At 46.2% G+C, this 20278-nt stretch overlaps 1 protein-coding gene across 1 annotated transcript in view; it reads left to right on the top strand.

Moving 5' to 3' along the window:
* Positions 1-9822: 9822 nt before the first annotated feature.
* The window catches only part of SPPL3 (signal peptide peptidase like 3), a 99929-nt gene continuing 89473 nt past the window's right edge, over positions 9823-20278 (top strand). The window contains exon 1 of the mRNA XM_070475413.1: positions 9823-10380. Coding sequence (XP_070331514.1) covers positions 10358-10380 — 23 coding nt within the window. The 5' untranslated portion in view covers positions 9823-10357. The remainder of the gene's footprint in view (positions 10381-20278) is intronic.

Here is a 20278-nt window from a genome sequence, read left to right as displayed (position 1 = left end):
GCCAAGGGCAGACTCAGTCCTTGGTGTCACAGTGGGAAGAGTGAGAGAGGGGCAGAAGGGCCACTGCTGTTTCCCTGCCAGGATTTGCCTCGTGGGGGTGTCTGGCCCCCCTGAGAAGTCAGGTTGGTGGAATGGCCTGCCCAGGAGGGCAGGTCAGCCCTGTGGCCCCTCAGCAAGCCCAGCCCGGCCTTCTCATCTTAGGAATGCGGCCAAGTGAACAAGTGTGCTCAGAACCACTGGTGGGGTTGGCAGTGTGCTCCTGCCTGCCCAGGCTCCAGGGCTGGGGCGTCACCTGTGACTCATCCCAGGTGGTGCTGGGGAGCAGCCTGCCGTGCCCCCACCCCCACCGAACACACACACACACACACACACACACACACACACACACACCCCGGCTCTGGACTTCTAGGAGAGAACCTGATCAGTGGTGTTTATGGCAGTGGGGGCTTATGATCACTGGGGCCGCAGCCAAAACCCTCCCCTCTGCAGGCCCCATGGTGGCCATGATGAAATTCAAGCCTCCTTTCCACCTCTTCCTATGGGCAGGGGGTGTGGTTTTGGGGGACATGATATTAGCATTTATTAGGGGCGTGGCCTGGGCTGTCTTGCCACATCCAGAGCACTTGCTCTAGGAGGCGACCACCTGGCTGTCCTCCCACCCCCCACCCCCTTTGCTCCTTCTCCCTCAGAAGCACTTGCTTCAAAGTCCACTCCGTTTCTGCCTTTGCACCCCTATCGCATTCACTCAAACTGGGACACCCCGCCCCCCTCCACCCCCCGTCGACCTTTTGCTTCCCAGGTCATCGCCTTTCTCTGGATTCAAAACCTGGTCCCCATCCATTTATTACCTCTGCATTTTCAGTTTCTCTATTTGTAAACTCGGAAGAGTCTAGCCTTATAGAGTAGTTATCAGATTTTTCATCCAGCAAATATTGCGTGAGTTAAGAAACCCAAAGCCCTTTGAAAAGCGCCTGGCATATAATAAGCTCTCAATAAAAGGTAGCTATTTCACTATTACTGTAATTAAATATTTACCCAGTGTCTATTCTGCTAGGCCCTGGGGATTCAGTGGTGAGGAAAACAGACAATATTGCAGTGGATGAGGTCAGATAAAGGATGTGCAGCATCTGACACCTAAGGACCCCCAATAAGTAAGGGGATCCTCCTGCCTTTCTCCCCAGGAGTATTCCCACCTCTGAGAACCCCTCTGGTTCTCTGTGTTCATCAAACCTATAGACCTGACCTGAAATGGAGGTTGTGAGATGCTTTTGGCTGGTGGTAGAGCCCCCAGAGTGTCTAGTCAGTCTGGGGTGGGCCATGTGCCACCTAGGAAAAGTTTCCCTGGGAGGAGTCCTAAGGAGAAGTCTAGCAGTTGGGAGGGGCGGTGGGGGGCAGCTTCGAGGGTGGTGGTGAGTCCTTTTGCATATCCCAGCCAGCTTCTAGAAATGGGGTGTCAGGAGCTTGCCTTCCATGGGTCCTCTTGGTCGGGCCCAGGTTCTCCTTAGGACACTGACTCAGGCCTGACTCTCAGCAACAAAGTTGGTTTGTCTCAAAGGTTTAAGCCTGGTTTTGCAATTTTCACATCTCATTCTGGAATTCAGACTTGCCACTCAGGGCTTCACGTGAGGGTATGGCCTGGTGATCGCGGTGGTTTAGTTGCTCTGTCATGTCTGACTCTTTGCGACCCCATGGACTGTAGCCCGCCAGGCTCCTCTGTCCATGGGATTTTCCAGGCAAGAATACTGAAGTGGGTGGCTATTTCCTTCTCCAGGGGATCTTCCTGACCCAGGGATCAAACCCAAGTCTCCTGCATTGGCAGATGGATTCTTTACCACCATGCATGCAGAGGGCATGGCCTAGGAGGTGCCAATCTTAGGTAAGAAAGAGCACAAGCTGAGGCGGAGGGTATCTGAGTCCATTCTAAGAAGCACTTCCAGGCTCTGGGCTCAATTTAAAATGCTTCTTGGGCCTTCCCTGGTGGCCCAATGGTTAAAAATCCGTCTTCCAATGCAGGGGAAGTGGGTTCAATCCTTGGTTGGGGAGCCAAGATCGTACATGTCTTGAGGCAATTTCATTTTGCTCACCCAAATGAAGACCTGGATAAGTTAAAAACAAAAAACAAAAAACAACTTTCTTGCTCCAGAGCAGAGGGACATCAGTGGGGATGGATCAGTTGCAAAGATAGAGGTTGGGTTAGCTTTGGGGAAAGAAGGATTTTGAAATACCTTAGAAGTTATAGATATGGTTTAACTCTGTAAGTTTGATTTAGGTAGGAGACGGGACAGAGCTCCAGGCAGCAGAAAAGCTGAGGATGTTCATCATAATAGCTACTCTCCGTGGAGTATTTACAGGTGTCAGGTGCTGCACAAAATACATCATGTGCATTATCTCATGGAATCTTTACAACAGCCTCATGAGGTTGCTGCTGTCATCAACTCCATTTAAGAGGAAAGAAGGCAAAAGGCTCAGAGAGGTCAGGTCAGCCCCCCAAGGTCACTTAGCTAACAGGTGACAGAGCCAGGACATGGGCCCCTAAAGGGAGGGACTTCAGAGCCCTCAGCCTTAACCCCAGCACCACTGTACTATCCAGGTGAAGCATGATTTGAAAGTCAGAGTCCTGAGCTACAGAAGAAAAGGAATACTTGTGGGAGGTACTTTGCCTTTATCTGAGGGATTTATTAATTGACTGCGTGGCTTGAGGGATCTCAGTTCCCCCACCAGCGACTGAAGCCAGGCCACAGTCATGACAGCACCCAGTCCTAACCATTGGACCACCAAGGAATTCCCATACCACAGGGATTTTTAACCCTGACTGGGCATTAGAATCATAAGGAAACAGGGACTCCCCTGGCGTTTCAGCGGTTAACACTCTCACTTCCACTGTGGGAGGCTCAGGTTTGATCTCCGGTTAGGGAACTAAGATCCCATGAGCCTTGTGTCACTGACGGAAAAACTACCACCGGGAAACAGTATAAAATGTAAGATTCTTAGTTCCTACTGCTGGAGGGGTAAATGGAGCCAGTAAATGGAGCCTAGCATCCTTATTTTTCAGTTTTGTAAATAAATGATTCTGTTGATTTGGCTTGAAAACTATTGACCTACCCTGAATGGGGGTTTTGAGGGAGCTGACTTCTTCCCAATTCCAGTGGACTCTAGGCTGGAATCCAAACCATCCTGAAGATGTTTAGGAATGGGTGTGAAGTGGATCGAGGATATGGTTATGTCATTTGGTTGTTTTCAAATTGTGACTCTGCTGTGAACTAGGTATGTGACCTTGAACAAATGGGTTCACTTTCTTCAAAGCCTCAATTTAATAAAGGGGGCTAGTTACACTGACTGTAAGGGGACACCCTGATTAATATAAGTGTTAAAGAATATAAGGGGTGGTAATGGCCAAGTAGTTTCATCAGAATATGTGTGTGTGTGTGAGCTCAGTCGTGTATGACTCTTCGTGACCTCATGGACTGTAGCCTGCCAGGCTCCTCTGTTCATGGAGTTTTCCAGGCAAGAATAACTGGAGTGTGTTGCCATTTCCTCCTCCAGGGGAACTTCCAGACCCTGGGATCAAACCTGCATCTCTTGCATTTCCTGCATTGGCAGGTGAATTTTTACCGCTGCACCACCTGAATGACTGTCTCTCACATAGAGAATAAAATTAACACTCTTGAGAGAAACAACAGAATCCAGGGTCTGTACAATGTATCATTGACAATAACCAGCACGTAAAATCAAGTGCTAGACATAGGAAGAAATAGAAAATGGACTCAATCTCAAAGAGAAAAAGTGATGACCCAGATGTTAGAATTAGCATCAAGAACTTTAAAGCAACTCAGAAGTATTTTCAAACTCCACTCCCCCCCCTCCCCAAATATAGTCATAATGAAGGAACAGATGAGGAACTTCAGCAGAGAACTGGAACTATTAAAACAAAATCAAATGGAAATTCCAGAAGTAAAAAGTACAGTAACCGAAATGAAGAATTAACTTGATAGGTTCAGTAGCAGAATGAACATGACAAAGGAGAGAGCTCAACACAAATTATCCATCCTTAAGACCAGGGAGAAAAAGAAATCACTGGGAAACATTATACAGAGTTTCATGGACCTGTGGGACAACATCCAAAGATCTACATACCACATGTCATTCAAATTTTAGAAAAAGAAAAGAGAAAGAATGGGGCATAAAAATATTCAAAGAGAGGGAGTTCCCTGGTGACCTAGTGGTTAGGACTCCAAGCTTCCACTTCTGTGGCCTGGGTTCAATCCCTGGTCAGGGAACTGAGATCCTGAAAACCATGTGGTGCGACCAAAAGAAAAATATTTTGAAGATATAGTTCCTGATGATTTCTCAAATTTAATAGATACATTTATAGATTCATGGAGAAAGAAATGGCAACCCACTTTCCTGGAAAATCCCATGGACAGAGGAGCCTGGCGGGCTATATAGTCCATGGAGTCACAAAGAGTTGGACACAGCTTAGCAACTGAGCATGCACATGAATGATGATAGTGACATCAAGGATCTTTGCATGGATGTGTTTAACATCTTTATGTCTTCTTTGGAAAAATACCATCTAAGTCTTCAGTCCATTTTTAATTGGATTGGGTTTTTCTGATATTAAATTATATAAGCTGTTTACACATTTTGGATATTAATCCCTCACTGGTCATATCATTTGCAGATATTTTCTCCCATTCAGTTGGTTATCTTTTTGTATTGTCAATGGTTTCCTTTGCTGTCCAAAAGCTTTTAATTTTAATTAGGTCCCATTTGACTTATTTTTGCCTAGGTCTCCTTTATCTTATGATATATGTATATAACTACAATTTATGTCAAAGAATGTCCTGCCTATATTTTCCTCTAGGAGTTTTATGGTTTCTTGTCTTGTATTTAAGCATTAACCACTTTGACTTTATTTTTGTATGTTATGTGACAAAATGTTCTAATATCATGTAACTGTGCAGTTTTTCCGGAACCACTGATTAAAGTGACTGTTTTTTTTCACCATGTATATTCTTGTCTCTTTTGCCATAAATTAATTGAACATAAAAAAATGTGTAGATTCCAAAATATCTGTGAATATTCACCAAAATAAGTCAAAGACTGGGCCATAAACAAGCTTTAACAAATTCCAGAAGGTTGAAGCCTTACAGAGGATGTGCTCTGACCACAGCAGAATTAAATCAGCAATTAATAATCATAGGATAACTGGGAAAGCCCCACATATTTAGAAATTAAACAGCACACTTCTAAAAATCCCATGGTATTCCAAAAACCTGCACAAGGATATTTGTCCTATTTTATTCATACTTGCCAAAACCTGGAAGCATCCTAGATGTTCTCCAATAGGTGAATGGATAAGCAAACTCTGGTACATTCATACTACGGAATATAATTCAGTGATTAAAAAAAGAAAAGCTATCAAGCCATGAAAAGACAGAGAAGACTTAGCTATTGCTAAGTGGAAAGAAAAAAAAAAGGCTTATCTGAAAAGTTTACATACTGTATGATTCCAACTGTATGACATTCTAGAAAAGGCAAGTCTATGGAGACAATGAAAATATTGGTGGTTGCCAAGGATTTAGTGAGTGGGGGCGGGGGGAGTGGGAGGGTGGGAGGGAGGGAGGGAAGGATGAATAAGAGGAGCACAAGGGAATTTTAGGGCATTGAAAGCATTCTCTACAATGGTGAATACATATTATACATTTGTCAAAACAGATAGACTCTACAACACCGAGAGTGAACCCTAATATAAACTACAGGCTTTAGTTAATAAGAGTGTACCATTAGTAGTTCATCAGCTGTACTGAATGTACCATGCTCATGCAAGATGTAAATCGTAAGGGAAACCTTGTTGGGGAAGAAGGGGTGTGTGGGAACTCTCTGAACTTTCCCATCAATTTTTCTGTAAACCTAAAATTGGTCTTAAAAAGTAAAGGTTTTTTTTTTAAGAGGAACTCATAATCAAAGACTGCAAGTGATCTGATACCTAATAAGCTCAGCATGATGTACCTTCCCTCCAATCTTCTGTCTTCCCCACGTCCCTAAGAGGGATTTCTCTTCCCTTAAGGCTTCTCCTTCTCAAAGAGGAGGTCGTGGGGAACAGGAAGGGATGCCGAATTCGAGATCATGGGCAGAGTCATGAGACTATCACGTAGAACCAGTTGTTCTGAAACCTGGTTTGCCTTTTTGCTCACTCAAGCATTCATTCCACGAACTTTGAGCTTCTTTGTGCTGAGTTCTGCACTGGGATCCGAAGGTGAAACTGGCGACAGGCCACAGTCCCTTCCCACAAGGCGTGCACAGTCCAAGGGAAAGGATGACAAGTCAACAGGCAGTGACGGTTCACTGTGCTAAGTGTTAAAGGACACGGGGGAAGCTCAGGGGTCTGCAGGAATGTGGGAGAGGAGTGTCTAACTCAGCCTGGATTTGGTCAAGTGAGACTTTCTTTAGGAGGGGACATAGAACTCGCTCGGTCATTTCTGACTCTTGCAACCCCACGGACTGCAGCTGCCAGGCTCCTTTGTCTGTGGGATTCTCCAGGCAAAAATAGTGGAGTGGCTTGCCATTTCCTCCTCCATGGGATCTTCCTGACCCAGGGATTGAACCTGTGTCTCCTGCATGGGCAGGCGGATTCTTTACCACGGAGCCACCAGGGAATCCCGGGGACATAGAAATCAAGCCTCAAGCTTACGAGCAGCTGTTAAGAAGCAGAAAGCACAACCCTTTGGAAGCTGCAAGCGGTTCACTCTGTGTGTGTGTGTGTGTGTGTGTGTGTGTGTGTGTGTGTGTGTGTGTGTGTATTGGAAGGGAGTGTTGGAAAGAGGTGAGAAGGGGGCTGGAGAGGCAGGCGGGGCCGGTCAGATCTGAGCCCTTGACCCTCTCAGAAGCAGCACCTACGCAGCCCAGTCAAACCTGGCAATGCCTGCTCCCTGGAGTCTGCACCTGAGGCGGGTGACGCGTCATGGGGAGACTCACCAAGTCTCTTTTGAACACACTGGGTAGGAGGAGCAATCCTGTAATTACCGTGGTGATAATTAGAGGAACTGCCATTGCCTCTTTCAACCAAAGTTTCACAAGCTGTGGCCCTCTCACCTGTGCAGCGGTGGAGGGTGGGGTGCGGGGAGCTGGGCACCCCTCCTAGGGGGAGCCAGTGCCTGCATCTCCTGCCAGGCACACCTGACTCCCCGGCTGAGGCCCAGAGGTGCCACGGATACCACCTGGGGCTGCTCCAGCTTGGAGCTGAGTGCTGCTGGCAGAAGGACTGAAAGTGACTCCCCAGGTGCTCCAGGCTGGGCAGCCTCCAGCTGATGCACAGACTTGAGATTTACTGCAGCCTGGCCTTCTCCGGGAGGCTTCGAGCTGCAGCAGTCCTGACTGGCACCTGGAGGTGCCTTCTGCATCTGGGCAACCTCAGCCTGACATACTCCAGCCACCCGTTTCTGGGCGCACACTCCATCTGCCTGTACCACCTACACAGGCCTCCATGGCCTGGGTGTCCTCTGGCCCTGCCCAGTGCTGTTTGGCTTCCTATAATGGTCCGCGTTCACATGTTTTCCCAAGAGACACTTGGAGGGGCCTCTAGTTTACATGGAAGAGAAGGAAACCTTTCTTCTCATTTCTCACCCCATACTTTCTCCCAGAACCCTTCTCGCCCCTTTCTTCCAGTGGATTCTTCTCAGGGCCCAGAAGGGTCCCTTTGCTTCTAGGAAGGCCTTGACTTTCTTTCATCAGCACCTTCTGTTCCATCCCTCCAAAACTTGAGTTTTCTCTTGGCTTTGCATCCTCTGACTCACAGGGAATGAAAACCCAAGTGAATTGCCCAGGGGCGCAGTGTGCCTTTTTATTTCTCATCTGTTTTGGTTTCAGCTCTCCAGGGAAGGAACTTCCTCACCTCCCAAAGCCATTTGTGTTGGTAGCTTCTAGCTTTTCTCAAGGCCCCGATGTCTCACGCTTTTGAGACTCAGAATGAATACGTGTCACATTCAAGGGTACACTTGGCATTCTGCAAGAGCATCTGGAAAAGCAGTAAGCACTAAATGAACATCAAAAATTTAGGCTCTTTGCTTTTCCATCTCCCCATGATATCCCCACATCCAGCGCCATTTAGAGCTGGGCAGGTATTTGCAGGCTGGTATCTTTCTGTGAAAGGTCAGAGGAAGGGCCCTTGGTGGTCTGGTATATTCTTGGGGCCCTGCCTCCGAATGTCTGGGGGGACCTGATCTTATCATCTGGCCCCTTCCCCAGACTCACTGGTGGAGTTTCAGGAAACACATTGAACCCAACTGGTCCTGGTCGCCGGCAATGGGGGAAGGAGGAAGGAGAGATTGCTTCTGAAGGAAAAGTACATTTGGCTTTCTCATGAAAGGGTTCCCCTTGGGGAATAGGCAAGCAGCAGATGTATGGGCAGTGGCCAACTGATCCATTTGAAGATAGATTCAGGGCGTGGTGTTCCCCCGTAAGGCTGGGCAGGTCCTGGGAAACTGGAGCAGTGCTTGATCCCGGCCTGAAATTGGGCCAGCTGCGGAGAATCTTGAGAATACTGGTTTCGGGTGTGCCAGCTCTGCTCCCTGTGGAGACTGGGGGTCTGGGAAGTCTACTGTGTCTGTTGCCCAGGCGTGCTTCTAAAGCCTGGAGCTGCACTGATCGTTTTCATTCATGAACATAGTAAGTGGCCAGGAGGCTTACCTAGGCCCTTCAAAGTCTAGCCTCAGAGCAGTCTTTCAGTCTCTTCTCTGAATACTCCGCAGCAGGAATCATCATCCATCCCACTCCTGGATCCAAGCTCACTCCAAGCCTTCACATCGTTGGGACTTGGCCTCATGTCATTCTCTTTCTAAAGAGTGTCTTTTCTCCTAGTAACACGCTCACTCTTTCAGACTGCCTCATCAATTCCTGGCAAAGCATTCCCCAGTGCCCCGGTGTTCAGTTCATCTATCCCTCCTCTCTCCTCCTAAGCCCCAGATTCACTCTGTTGTTCTTTGGTCTAGCCCCATTAAATTTACTTCTGTGTCTGCCTCCAGATGGACTGTTCCCTGAGCTTTGCTCTTGCGTGGTCAGCTCTTTCTCATCCTTCAGGTGTCAGCTGTCACCTTCTCTGCCAGGCCTTCCTTCACCATGGAAACTAGGTTGCACCCCTACTCACGCTGTGTCCCATTACTTTGTGTTATCATCTTCATAAAACTTAGCAGCATCTGCAAGCACCTTCACTTATTTGTCGGCTTGGACTATCTGTTAAGTCTTTTCCTCTAGAATATAAGCGCTCAGAGGCCAGACCCAGCAAAATGAATTGATACATGGTTGGCACCCAATAAATATCTGTTGATGGATCACATGAAGGCCAGCATGGGGTATTCGACTTGGCCCCTCGCGGACTTGGCACAGAGCCTGGGCGCAATAAAAGCTGGCTGCTTGGAGTTATTTGCTAAACGAATGAATGAACCAACTATCAGACTAACTAAACGAGGCAGCGTCCCGCCTGCTGACAGGTTGACTGACACTTGGGAGCCTGTGGCCAGCAGACTCTTGATGGATGAGTGACAGCTGAGTGGCAGGCAACAGACGCGCACCGGGCTCCTGACTGGCTGGCTGCAGCAGCCCCTCGGAAAGGGGAAGGGAACAGGGCCCTCGAGGGGACCGCCCCGCGTGGGGAGGGGGCGGCACCAAGCGGCGGGAGGCGGTGCAACCGCCAGAAGCCGAGCGAGCAACAGTCGCCTCGAACCGAGGAACCGACGTCTCCGCGCATGGGCCCGGCGCGAGGGGCGGGGCGCGCGCATCACGTGAGCGTGTTTTGGGCACGTGACCCGTGCGGGGCCAAGCTCTCCCCCCGCCCCTCCTCGCCTCCCCTTGGCGGGTGTGAGCCGAGCGGCCTCGCCTCACCGCCTAGCGCCCCCCTCAGCCGCCGCCGCCGCCGCCTCCGCCCGCCGGCCATGTCCCCGGGCCGCCGCCGCCGCCGCACGAGCGCGGCGCCCCTGCGGCCCAGCGCGCAGTGAGCGCGGGGCCCTCTTGCCGTTCGCCCGCCCCTGGGCCCCCTTGTTCTCAGGGCCGCCGCCGCCGCCGCCATGTTGGGTTTAGAGCCGCAGCGGAGCCGCCGCCGCCGCCGCCGGTGAGGGAGGCCGAGAGCGGAGCCCGCCCCGCCCCGGGGCCCAGGGAGCGGGGCCGCCTCGGAGCCCAGCCTCTCCCCGCCAGTCACTTCCCCGGCCCGCCCGCCCGCGGTGTGAGCGAGCGAGCGAGCGCCGGGCCGCGGCCGCGCCTTCCGCTCCCGGCCCGAGCGAGCCCGCCGCCCGTTTGTTCCCCTGCCGCCGGGCCCGGCCCGGCCCGGCCCGAGCCTGCAGCAGAGCCCTCGAGAGTCAGCGCCATGGCGGAGCAGACCTACTCGTGGTGAGTGCGGGGCTCGGGGAGGCCGGGGCGCGGCGAGGGTGGGGGTCGGGACGCCGGCGCGGCCGGCCGGGGAGGAGGAGGAGGAGGAGGAACAGGTGCGCTTTAGGGCTGGAGGGGGGCTGGAGGGGGGCTGGGGACCGCGGCATAGGGGTGCACGCCCCCCTCGCCCCCCGCCGGAGGGGGCGGCTGGCGCTCGCGGAAGGCGGTGAGCGGCCGGGGACCCGGCGTCCGAGGAGGGGCTTGGAGGAGGCGGCGGCGGATGTCATCTGGTCATGGGCGGAGCAGGTGATGGAGAAAGGGGAGCTTGACCCCGAGGTGGGAATCCCACGCAAGGGAAATGGATTCCCACGGGCACTCCGGAACCGACCCGAGGGGGAGGCTTTTGGAAAGGAGGAAGGGACAAGGTGAAGAGGGGCGGGACGAGGCAAAGGCGCGGGGGCCACGGCCGAGAGGCATCTTCTGAGAACAGGTGATACGAGGCCGAACTTGGAAGTTGTCAGGGAGGAGGAGCCACCTCCACTGGGGCTGCTCCTTAACCCTGGGACGGGGAGTGAAGGGAAGAGTTGGTGAGGTGGGCAGAGGCCCAGACGTGGCAGAGGCAAGCCGCGGAAGGAGAGAGTCCGGGGAACCCTGGAGGGTACACCCTGCTGAAGAGGTTGGAAGGGGAGCGTGTTTGGATAACTAGATTTTGGAGAGGAAGTCGCTGATGACAGTGGGGCCTGGGCAGAATCTTTGTGAGTGTTGGTACCCTGTTCTGTAGAATAGAAAGTAGCCTGGTGCCTGGGGCAAGTATGGAGATGAAGGAGCTACAAGTCATGTCCATTTTAAAGAGACTTTATTAAAGTTATAAAATAGTTTGCTAAGGGCTGACAAGCGTACTGTGTAGTTCATGGAGTGAGAACTATACCTGTCCTGAGAAGGGAGGGCTGAGGTTTGAGGAGAGGGGGATGCACCTCCCTTTAGCCGGCTGAGGTGGAATATATGCTGGAGGGGGTTGAAGGAGTGAAGATAATATCCATGAGGAGTGGAGTGGAGAGGAAGCGAGAAATGGGATGATGGTAGGTGCAGAGATGGAAAATCTGGTTGCAATCTAGAGCGATTGTTCGAAGATCGTTTTCTCTTGGAAGCAAATGTGGCTTTTGATAGAACTGTATAGGCTTTCCCTTCTTGGGAAAGAGCATAGTAGAGTGGGAAGAGCTTGGCGTTTAGAGTTGGTTTGGAGGTCGGGTTCACCTCTTAACTTGCTTTATAAGTAGACAAGATAGTAAGTTCTCCATTCCTTTCCCCTTACCTACAAAATAGGATTATCTTTCTCATAAGCTGTAAGGAGTAAATGAATTAAGTTTACAAACTACAGGGTAAATGCAAGGTGCTATACCTTACTACATTATAATTATCTTAGGGGAACAGCAAAGAAATGAGTAATACCTGAAAAGAATGGCTTTGGATTGAAGGCTTTAAACCCAGGGGATGATTTGTGGTGGCTGGGGTTATGATAAGTGAGGAACGCATTATGTCTTCTCATAGGGAAAGAGGATTGGGGATTGAAGACGATCATTCAAAAGAGAACTTCAGTTCCGTACATACAAAAAAGAAAAAAAAAAGAGAAGATAACTTAGAGAAAGCAATGCTAAAGGAAGAATGAAAATCTTAATGAATAATTGTGACAACATATATATTTTTTAAAAGACGTTTAAACTTTGATTATTTTGAGCAACGGTGAACTGCCTCTCCATAGCACGTGATTTGGAACACCGGATTAGAATTCGCGCTTTCTCACGGACAGAGTTAAGAAAGCAAGTGCAGGTGCCCCTTGCATGCCTCATCTTGAGCTTCTTAACATGCTGGCCCCGCCGAGTGTCCTGATGGCCGCCCTGCTGTCTGTAGTGTGCAGTTGAGGGGCTGTGGATGCATCAGAGTAAGCGCAGCGGCAGAGAAGTGGGGATAGGGAGAGTGTTTTACTAGGTAGGCCACACTCTTGTGTGATGTTGGACGGCTCTGCATGTTAAGGTGAGGGGCAGTGTTGTAAGGAGGAGGTGTTTTGTGAAGTTTGACACTCTGTAAGATTTATTCTCCTAAAAAAAAAAAAAAGATTTATCCTCCTGAGTACTTGCTTCAAGCTCAGGTCCCTTAATTTGCTTTGCAGGTGAAGAAAGAAGCTCTTTCAAATCAGAACGCTTAGCTCCTCACCTTTAACACGTTTTGAGATGGAGAAAGTTTTTACATCATCTTGAGAGAGAGGGTTGGGAAACTAGGCATCATCTTGAGAAAGGGGAGAAGATTGGGAAACAAGGCAGCTTTCTTCCTGACTAGTTCTTCGCAAGTCAGTCGGGGGTAGTATAAAGAGCCAATCATGTGGCATTTAACATACACACTCAGTTGATTCTCACAAGTAACTGAAGTAGGTGATCTTTCTGATCTCTCTGTATAGAGAAGGAAACTTAGGCTCAGGAGCCCAAATGGTTTGTCCAAGATACTTCACCTGTGATGCTTGTTTTCAGGACATGAATTCTCCATCATTTTATTCATGCTCATTGAACTCTTAAGTATGGAAAAGGTAATCTCAAAGTACATGCAAACCGTTCTGAATTGCCTTGTCATGTTGGAATATCTTTGTCACTGTTCCGTTGGTTTGTGCAAACAATCAAGAGTTGATTTTTTTGAAAATAGTCTTGCACTTTATTTGTATGTGGCCTTTAGGAAAGTCAGCCTTGTGGAGACTACTGTGGTATGGATTTGTCTGAAGATGGAGTCAGTGAAAAATGTAGGAACATTAGAAAATAGGTTCCTTTAGGGTTTTTGTGAGGCAGACATGTAATTATAAGAGAAAATTGGCCTTGAGTTGATGATTGTTGAAGCTCAGTGGCGAGTCCATTTATCCTGTATACGTTTTGCATGTTGAAATTTTTCACAATGGTTTTTTTTTTAAGAAAGCCCCTACACATATGTTCATGTTGTTCTCTGGTTTCTTGTGCCTGCTTTTTGTCCTAGCAAATTCTGTCAGTTCTGTTATCCAGCTGTGATGCATTTTCTTACCAGCCCAACTGAAAGTGAGCTCTTTGTTTTTGACACTTGTTCTGTCTGCCTTACTCCTTTTCATGTGTGAATACCTAGTCTCCTCACTGAATGGTAAGCTTTTTGATCAGCAAGTTTTCACCTGCTCCCTTTCTGACCTGGGCTGGTTCACCCCTCCTTAGGTTACTTGGTGGTCCCCCACTCCTGAGAGGTCACCATATTGATGGCAAACTTAATGCGGACACCTGATCGGCATAGTACATACAGCCCAGAACTCCTGGGCTCAAGCAATTCTCCAGCCTCAACCTCCCGAGTAGCTGGGGCTACAGGTGCATGCCACCGAGCCCAGCTAAGGTTTTTGAAGGTTTGTTGTTTAGTTGCTAAGTCTTGTCTGGTTCTTCGCGACCCCTTGGACCATAGTCCGCCAGCCTCCTCTGTCTATGGGATTTCCAAGGCAAGGATGCTGGAATGGGTTGCTATGCCCTTTTCCAGGGGATCTTCTCTACCCAGGGATCAAACCCTAGTCTCCTGTATCTCCATTGGCAGGCGGATTCACTACCACTGAGCCACAAGGAAAACCCAAACTTTTTTGAGGGTTAGGATGCAATTCCACTAACTTTTGTCCTCCTCTAGCACCCAGCACTTTGTCTTGCCTATAGTTCCTGCTTAGTAATTATTGAACGATTGAATATATAGGTTTTCAGAGTGGTTCATCCTTTGTTGAAAAGAGAAGTGTCAGGGGCAGATCCAGAACCTTTACACCAGGGTGTTTATAGGTGTTGTCCCTGGAAGAGCTTGAATTTGGATCTCAGTACTGCCGCTTCCTTCCTGGGCTGAATGTCATCAAGTATCTACCTCTCTGCTCAGTTTTCTACCTCCCCTTTTTCATGCAGCCAAGCCTCAGATCATTTTTAAAAAACAAAACCCAGAAAATAATCCTCTCCTGTGTACAGGTTTCCTGACTATTCTAGAGAGAGTAGAATGCGTTTTCTTAATATCAGTTCAAGCCTAAACTTATTTTAATCTAGTTTCCTCAACCAAGATACCAAACCAGTTATTTTGTTAATGTCACCAATATCCTATTAACTGCCAACTTCAATAAAAAAATTTTCACACTGAAAAAATGTAAGGGGAAACTGCAGACAGCTGAATGTTTGTAAACCTATAGTTACAAAAGAAAACTTTTGGTAACTTAGTTCCCTGGTGTCCCAGTGCTGTCAGAGTGAGGGTACCGTCCCTTAATAGTTTTAAATAAAAGCGATCGACAGAAAAAGTTAAAATAATTGGTAGTAACACCACAGTCTTTATCATGATCAACCGCAAGATTCTCCTTGTCTCATTTTTATTCATAAGCACTGAGGAAATAAAAGAATGCATGTGAAAACACACATTGAAGGTGCAAACTCGAGTTTTATTAATTTGAGAAAAAGACCTTGCTCGGTATATTTATGAGCGTTGTTTTAGCGTAAGGTGGGTGAGAAGCATCCTTCTCTTTCGATGGAGTCACTGTAGCACTTGTGTATAATTGCCCTTGGTAACAATTACTTATGTTAGGGCTGATTTTGGTGTAAGCAGGGGTGGTGGGGGGAAGTCAGCCCATGTGAACCTCATTCAGTTGAATTTGTTATCAAAGTATTGATAGTATATCATAATTTGTTGTGTGTTTTCTGTGTGCTGTGGCTTTAAAAGCATTGATCGATAAGGAAACCGAGGCTCAAGGGTGTAAGTAATTTGCCCAAGTATATAAATGGAAAAATGGTTCTAAGTCAAGACTGTTGGACACCAGAATTCTAACACTGACTGTGTGCTGCTTTGTCCGTAGTCACTGCTCTCAGCCAGCCCTCTTTTGCTTGAATTTCTTGTTAGTCTCCACACTGATTTCCCTCCATTCTCTGCACAACCACCATCCATTCTCTTGAGTAGTCTTCTGACAGCCTGATTCAGGTCACCTCAGTCCTCTGTTTAAAACTCTTCAATGAAAAAAAAAAAAAAAACTTCAATGGCTTTTGAGCACATTAGAATAGAATCCAAATTCCTTAATAGAGCTCCTCACATTTTGTGTGTGTTTTTGAAGGATGTCAGTAAACCACAAGTTACACAGATGAAAGTCTTTCTCTTCTGGTACTCTGTCCAGTGCCTGGCATACAATAGGTGGTTTGGCAAATATTAATATTTACTGAACAAATGAATGTGCATACCTCCTGCTGGGCTCCCTGTCTAGTCTGAAGATCTGCTCTGAGAACTGCATTATATTGGGGTGATATCTTGTTGTGATAAAGGACGTTGTTATGTCAGATGCTTGCAAATAATGCTAAAACTGGAGAGAGAAAAATAAGGTGGATCTCTGGAGCAAATGGAAGTTACATCTGTTTTTGGATTTCTGTTACGTATCACTGGATCTGTTGTGATCATATCTGATTGTGTCTTGTGATCATTGCATCCGCTCAAAGTTTTTCAGAGAGAAACTATTTACTTGAAGATGTGTGAGCAGCATTGTAGACTTTAGATTTGCTTTTGTTTTTAAAACATGTTTTGCCTGTAGTTAAAGTGCTGTGGTAGTAATGTTTTGGTGATACATGATTCAAGCTAAAATTAGCTGAAGCTGAGACTATGAATTTTTATTGGAATAATTTTCCTCAATGTTTCTTATAAATCCTTGGGGAGGGGGAGAGCTGAAGAGTTGGTAACCATGTCAGCCTGTAATTTATCAAGTAGTACTATGAATTAAAATGCCTACTGTTCAAGCATTTCCCAAAATACATTTCAGTAATCATTTATTTTAGAGATATAAATGCCACTGCGTTGAGGTATTACATAGTTTTGTATAATTGTGTTTTAGTTTAACGTTAGTAACTTAGTTTTCATCATTCTTACTTTTTTTTTTTTTGAGAGTTTGTGAATTTTTTTTCCACCTATTTTTATTAGTTGGAGACTAATTACTTTACAATATTGTAGTGGTTTTTGCCATACATTGACATGAATCAGCCATGGATTTACATGTGTTCCCCATCCCGATCCCCCCCTCCCACCTCCCTCTCCACCCGATCCCTCTGGGTCTTCCCAGTGCCTCATGCATCCAACCTGGACTAGCGATCTGTTTCACCCTTGATAATAAACATGTTTTGATGCTGTTCTCTCAGATCATCCCACCCTCGCCTTCTCCCACAGAGTCCAAAAGTCTGTAAAGCCAGAAAGATAAAGACCAATACAGTATACTAACGCATATATATGGAATTTAGAAAGATGGTAACGATAACCCTATATGCAAGACAGAAAAAGGGACACAGATGTATTCTTACCTTTTTATCATTAAGCCATCCTGTGAAAAATCAAGGATGTCCTGAGAGTGTCTCATGAGGTCCTGTTTTAGTTGGCTATGTTTAGCACCTGAAACTTTTATGTGATTGTTGTCCCTGACAGTAGAGCCGTAAGGAATAATTTGATTTTTCAGAATTCTGTAATATATTTTCTGGAGTTTAAACAATCCCTTCTTAGGATTTAAAGGAAACTAGTGGTTTTGTTGTATGTATAAATCAAGAAACGTTAGCAACTTTGAGTTTCTATGAGTTATTTCCTAATCCTCACTTAAAGAATTAGAGGCAGAGTGCGCCTCTTCTGGAATTTTTAACCCCTTGGGTATCTAGAGGGGCTCCAGGTGATCAAATTCAATTTTATAGGGAAAATCTACAGTTAGTTCCCATGATGCTCACAATGAATTACCTCTCAGATTTTGTTAATAGGTCTCATTAGAGCCACAGCTGAAAATAAAGCAGATGCACTCATTTGTTGTGATAAGACTAGATTGAGCTCCTCTGAAAAAGTTAGGTTTGAGAATACCTTTAAGGCATTAGTCTGATGAATATGCGTTAGTCTAATAGAGAACTAATAGAAAATCCTATTTCTTGGTTTGCTCAGTTCACTCTATCTTGGAAAGAAAACTTGATAATCTCTGTTTTGGAGTTCCAGGTTTGATATGATGTAGAACCACTAAAGGATTTTTTAGAAAGGCACTAAAGTAGAGGTGTGTCTTTATTGTTTTTTACATGTTTGTAAATTATACTGAATATAAGTGATCACGCATTAGATTTTATTTGAAACCCTAAGATAGGGTCTAATTCTGTTCTGGTTTCTTTTAAATTGATAAATCTTTAGTGGGAGGGTGATTTTCATCTCTGATTCAGTTCAGTTGCTCAGTTGTGTCCAACTCTTTGCAACCCCATGGAGTGCAGCACACCAGGACTCCCTGTCCATCACCAGTTCCTGGAGTTTACTCAAACATGTCCAGTGAATCCATGATGCTATCCAACCATCTCATCCTCTGTTGTCCCCTTCTTCTCCTGCCCTCAGTCTTTCCCAGCATCAGGGTCTTTTCAAATGAGTCAGTTCTTCGCATCAGATGGCCAAAGTGTTGGAGTTTCATCTTCAACATCAGTCCTTCCAATGAACACCCAGGACTGATCTCCTTTAGAATGGACTGGTTGGATCTCCTTGCAGTCCAAGGGACTCTCAAGAGTCTTCTCCAACACCACAGTTCAAAAGTATCAATTCTTCGGTGCTCAGCTTTCTTTATAGTCCAACTCTCATAGCCATACACGACTACTAGAAAAACCATAGCCTTGACTAGACGGACCTTTGTTGGCAAAGGAAAGTCTCTGCTTCTTAATATGTTGTCTAGGTTGGTCATAACTTCACTTCCAAGGAGTCTTTTAATTTCATGGCTGCAATCACCATCCGCAGTGATTTTGGAGCCCAGAAAAGTAAAGTCTGCCACTATTCCCGTCTAGTTCCCATGAAGTGATGGGACCAGATGCCATGATCTTAGTTTTTTGAATGTTGATCTTTAAGCCAACTTTTTCACTCTTCTCTTTCATTTTCATCTCTGATTAACTGGTTCAATCCCTGGGTCAGGAAGATCCCCTGGAGGGAGGGCACAACAACCCATTCTAGTATTCTTGCCCGTAGAATGTATGGACCGAGGAGCCAGGCAGGCTACAAATACAGTCCATAGGGTCACATAGAGTCGGATATGACTGAAGCGACTTGGCATGCATGCACAGTTTTGTGTTAGTCCCAGTGTTGAATTTTGTACAGTGGTTATTAATGCCTGTCCTACTCCACAGGGTTATTGCCAGTATTCAGTGAGATAATACATGTGAAACGGCTTTGAAAATTGGTACATGCTTAAAAAAGCAAGTTATTTGTTCTCTGTTTTTAGACCCAAATTGGCTCCAGGTAGAGTTCCTCATTGCAGAAAAGATTTTCCTTTTTCTAAAAATATGTTTTAAAATTGAAACGTAACTGTTTATAATAGCCAGGACATGGAAGCAACCCAGATGCCCATCAGCAGACGAATGGATGAGGAAGCTGTGGTACATATACACCATGGAATATTACTCAGCCATTAAAAAGAATTCATTTGAATCAGTTCTAATGAGATGGATGAAACTGGAGCCCATTATACAGAGTGAAGTAAGCCAGAAAGATAAAGACCATTACAGTATACTAACACATATATATGGAATTTAGAAAGATGGTAACGATAACCCTATATGCAAAACAGAAAAAGAGACTCAGATGTATAGAACGGACTTGTGGACTCTGGGAGAAGGCGAGGGTGGGATGTTTCAAGAGAACAGCATTGAAACGTATATTATCTAGGGTGAAACAGATCACCAGCCCAGGTTGGGTGCCTGAGACAAGTGCTCGGGCCTGGTGCACTGGGAAGTCCCAGAGGGAGGTGGGAGGGGGGACTGGGATGGGGAATACATGTAAATCCATGGCTAACTCATTTCAGTGTATGACAAAAACTAATGATGTAAAGTAATTAGCCTCCAACTAATAAAAATAAATGGGAAAAAAAAAATAAAATTGAAGCATAGTTGATTTACAACATTGTTGGTTTCAGCTGTATGACAGTGATTTAATGATTTAATATTTGTATAGATTATACTCCATTTAAAGGTTTTATAAAATATTGGCTGTATTCCTTGTAATGTACTATATATCCTTGTAGGTTATTTGTTTTATGCATAGTAACTTGTACTTCTTCATCCCCTATCCCTTTCTTGTCCCTCCCCCCCAAAAAAAGATTTTTCTTGTTTCACAATTTAACCAACATTTAAACTTTGAGATGTTTATTCTAGTGAGAATTCTGTGGAGATGTTTGAATTGTGTTGCATAAAAAGAACTAGAAATGTTAGTTTGCAAGTTGTCATTGATTTCAGTTGTTGCCTTTGAAATGTGTTGTAAGTGAAAGCTAGCTCATTGGTTTCTGACTCTTTGAGACACCATGGACCATAACCCTGCCAGGCTCCTCTGTCCATGGAATTCTCCAGGCAAGAATACTGGAGTGGGTTGCCATTTCCTTCTCCGGGGGATCTTCCCAACACAGGGATTGAACCCAGGTCTTCATTGCAGGAGGACTCTTTACCATCTGAGCCACCAGATGGAGGTCTTGGTGTTGTGGGTCATCTTTTATAACAAGTTTCACAGTCCACTGCTACTTAACCAGAAAACAAGAAAAATTGTGACTTGAGTTAAAGTTAAATTTTTTTAAAGTTTATTTTGATCTTTTGAAGGTAGTTTTCTTCATAGTGGTGGATAATCCTCGTTTGCCTGTTTTTTGTTTTTGTTTGAAGTGTACAGGAAAATTTTCTACTTTAAAATGCCTGAGGAGGGGCTGTGAGCGGTGGGTTATCTGCTTTCCTCACTCTTCACGTCTGCCAGGCACACCCACTTCCCTCTGAGCGCCTCAGGCTTGGGCTTCACTCTTGACCTAAATAGGACATGCGTAGCCAAGTTTTGTTAATTGTTTGTTCAACCTGGTTGTACACATTTGACCTAAGTATAGTGCATGACTTTTTGTTGTTTCCTTGTCTTAATT

This window comes from Odocoileus virginianus, chromosome 12, assembly GCF_023699985.2.
Source record: "Odocoileus virginianus isolate 20LAN1187 ecotype Illinois chromosome 12, Ovbor_1.2, whole genome shotgun sequence".
Classification (NCBI taxonomy): domain Eukaryota; kingdom Metazoa; phylum Chordata; class Mammalia; order Artiodactyla; family Cervidae; genus Odocoileus; species Odocoileus virginianus.
Note: the sequence above shows the minus strand (reverse complement) of the source record. Positions and strands in the feature narration are given on the sequence as shown.